The following is a 2847-nucleotide window of genomic DNA, read 5'->3' as shown; positions in this document are numbered from 1 at the left end:
AGTGACACAGATTCTGGAAGGTTCTCCATCTGCCATTTATTTCTTAAAAAAAAACAACTCTATTCTCAAGCCATCAATTTAACAAGCAATCAACACTCAGGTCAAGATGTTAACAATCAAGTTCACATTCAGATTCTTATTCTCAGTGTGGAAGTGAGTAGCTGCAGCTCAGGGCAGCATGGAGCTGACAGGATGCAGATGACCCCCAGTGTTTGGCTGGACCAGGAAGGTTGGCTGTGGAAGGGAACACAGGCAGTGCAGGGACAGGGTGCTTGTGTGCAGGGCAGGCTAAGCTCCACAGTTCTTCACATTGAGCCCAGAAGATCACAGGGAACATCAGACACTGTTGTCTAAAGAGAACTGAGGGCTCTGGATGTCACAGGAGAGACCTCAACACACTGTCTCTCAGTCCACTCCAGGATGCTATCTTCATGCTAGAGAATGAGAGTCATGAACCATCACTGTGAAGTCAACATCCCAACAACCCACCACTCACAGGGGATTCTGGGAGTCCCTGAAACCCAATCATGTCCATATTGCCCCTCCCCAATCAGGCCCCAGAGTGTCACATTTACAATCTGGGAGAGATATATCAGAACTCTGGGAGCTGTCTCTGCCTAGAGTAAAACAAAACAAATGGATATGTATGTGTATGTGTTCATATCACGGTACAAATGAGACCTCCTGAAGGTTTCTCTGTGTTTGGCGCCTACCACCCCGACCAGCAGGGAAGAAAGACTCGCACACCAGTTCCTTCCAGCAGCAGTTTACTCAGGAGTTGCTAGTTACATGAAGCTTGAAGGTGTGCCCCCGAGCCAGCCCAGGAGCGAAGCTTTATACCCTGTGTAGGACTGCCCATGAGCCCATACCACGTCTCGCACTGTGATTGGTCAAGGACCCATGACACAAGATCAGGCCACCAGGAAGTACCGCCCCAGGACCAAACAAGGCTTGTTTACTCCAAGTCTGCAAGGGCAAGCAGGCACCATCTTTAAGGCGTGGCAGCAGCGCTCCACAGTTCCCCCTTTTTTGTTTTTAAGCAGTTTCAAGCTGTGACTGCCCGATCAAGCAAGCTCCATCATGTAGGATCCCACGATCAAGGGCAGACAGGCTCAAGCCATGGGACTCACTCTACTGGGTGCAATGGGCAAAGCCCACCAGGTGCAAGAGCTGGGCCCAAGGAAAATGGAATAGACACCCATCCCGTGTGCAATGAAACCTATAGGCTTCCAGGGGTGCAAGGGCTGTCCAGACCTAAACTTTGGGGTAATGAGAGCAACTAATACTTCAAAGCTACCAGCCATGCTTGTGGAGATACACCCCCCTCAATGGCCTGAAAGGCACGCACTACCAGCGCCCTCTCACGTCTCTGGGCCCTGACCATACAACAGATTCAAGACAGGCAGAGAACACAGATGCCCACTAGGGCAACAGCTAGCACTCCTATACCCTGAAAATCTTCATGATGCAATGCTTCCGGGCTCACATGGGCAGGTCAGTACTATTGTGTCTGGTCTTCCTAGAGGTACCGTCGTCTCTCGGCAGTGCTTTCTGCAAGTTGGACACAGCAACAGTTCTCTCAATGTCTATGACAGCGTACAGCTCTGTGCGCCGGGTGGGGGTTTGTAGGAGGGGAGTGGTTGTCGTTTCTGGAGTCTGATGGTTGTCAGAGTCACTGCCCCTTTCCAAATCCACCTGTATATAACTGAGTTGCCTATGTTCTATACTGGGGCGCCTGATATCAAGGTTAAAGACTGTCGGTGTACAATCCCTACGCCTTGAATAGTCTATTTTGTGAGCACTTCCCACAAGAGAGTGTCGGCTTGAGGGGTGAGATGAAGTATCTCCAAACGAGGGGTAGCAGGGATGCCCGTTGGGTAAGTTCTGAGCACCAAGCCCTGGAGTCGTAGGTGTTCGAGGTGTTCTAGGGACTTCCAATTCTGTCTGATGACTATTCCTTTCTACAACTGGCTCTTCCACCACATTTATACTATTATTTTGCATAATCTCTTGCAACATGTTAAATAATTCTTCTGCACGGGCACACTTAAAAACAAAAATTCCTTGTCCAGTTTGACACAATCGACCACTTTCAAAAGAAAACAGATTTGAGTCGTAGCCGTACCGTCGCAGGCAGAGGTAGTGCCATTTCACCGAGTCTCGCTTCGGGGTGTACAGAATCAGTTCTGTGTCTGTGAGCTCCATGAAACCAGAGTCTAGCTCATTGCCATCATCATCAACGTTAACAACCTTAAACTTGTTCCTATGGTTATCTGGGACAGTGTCTTTATCTGGACAGCTACAACAGCTACCCATGGCTTTGCTTTCTAACCTTTCCGCCGCTTTACCACAGTCCTTAGATTCGTCCCTCTCTTTGAAGTCTGTATTATTTTAGCCTCACTACCCTTGGCCTCTTTGATCTTTGTATACTTATGCCATGTTCTTTCTCTTCCACACCTTTGTACTTGGCAGGAAATGTTTCCAATTCTTCACCTTCACTCCCTCTCTTCCCTTTCTATGTCCTTCCCCAGTTTATCCCAGGTGGCCAAGGTAAGCTGTCCCGATACCACGAACCAAGGGGCGATGCGGTCCACTTCCTGGACAAACTGCTGTAGAGCCTTCTGTTTAAGGTAGTTAACAGCGGCACTCATGCCCTGGCTGGTGACAGTTAAGGCAAAAACACAGCACCAGGGATACTGCAATCGTGATCGCCACTACTAGAATAACTATCCACGGATCCACTCCTCCTGGCACGAACATATCCCGCTGGCCTTTTTACTTTCACTTTTGCTTGCCTCCATCCGAGGACCTTAAAGATTGAAGCCTCCTTCCGAGGACCTTAAAGAT

General features: G+C 49.0%; 1 protein-coding gene and 1 pseudogene across 1 annotated transcript in view; both read right to left on the bottom strand.

Annotated features, from left to right (window-relative positions):
- Window positions 1-414: 414 nt before the first annotated feature.
- LOC114638119 (H-2 class I histocompatibility antigen, L-D alpha chain-like) overlaps window positions 415-2847 on the bottom strand; it is a 6497-nt gene continuing 4064 nt past the window's right edge. Inside the window, exon 7 of the mRNA XM_028786497.1 lies at window positions 415-434. Coding sequence (XP_028642330.1) covers window positions 430-434 — 5 coding nt within the window. The 3' untranslated portion in view covers window positions 415-429. The remainder of the gene's footprint in view (window positions 435-2847) is intronic.
- Window positions 1483-2316, bottom strand: LOC114638059 (annotated as a pseudogene).

Source organism: Grammomys surdaster, unplaced genomic scaffold (assembly GCF_004785775.1).
Source record: "Grammomys surdaster isolate TR1022 unplaced genomic scaffold, NIH_TR_1.0 125504, whole genome shotgun sequence".
Lineage (NCBI taxonomy): Eukaryota > Metazoa > Chordata > Mammalia > Rodentia > Muridae > Grammomys > Grammomys surdaster.
The sequence above is the reverse complement of the archived record's forward strand: the minus strand, read 5'-3'. Positions and strand labels throughout refer to the sequence as shown.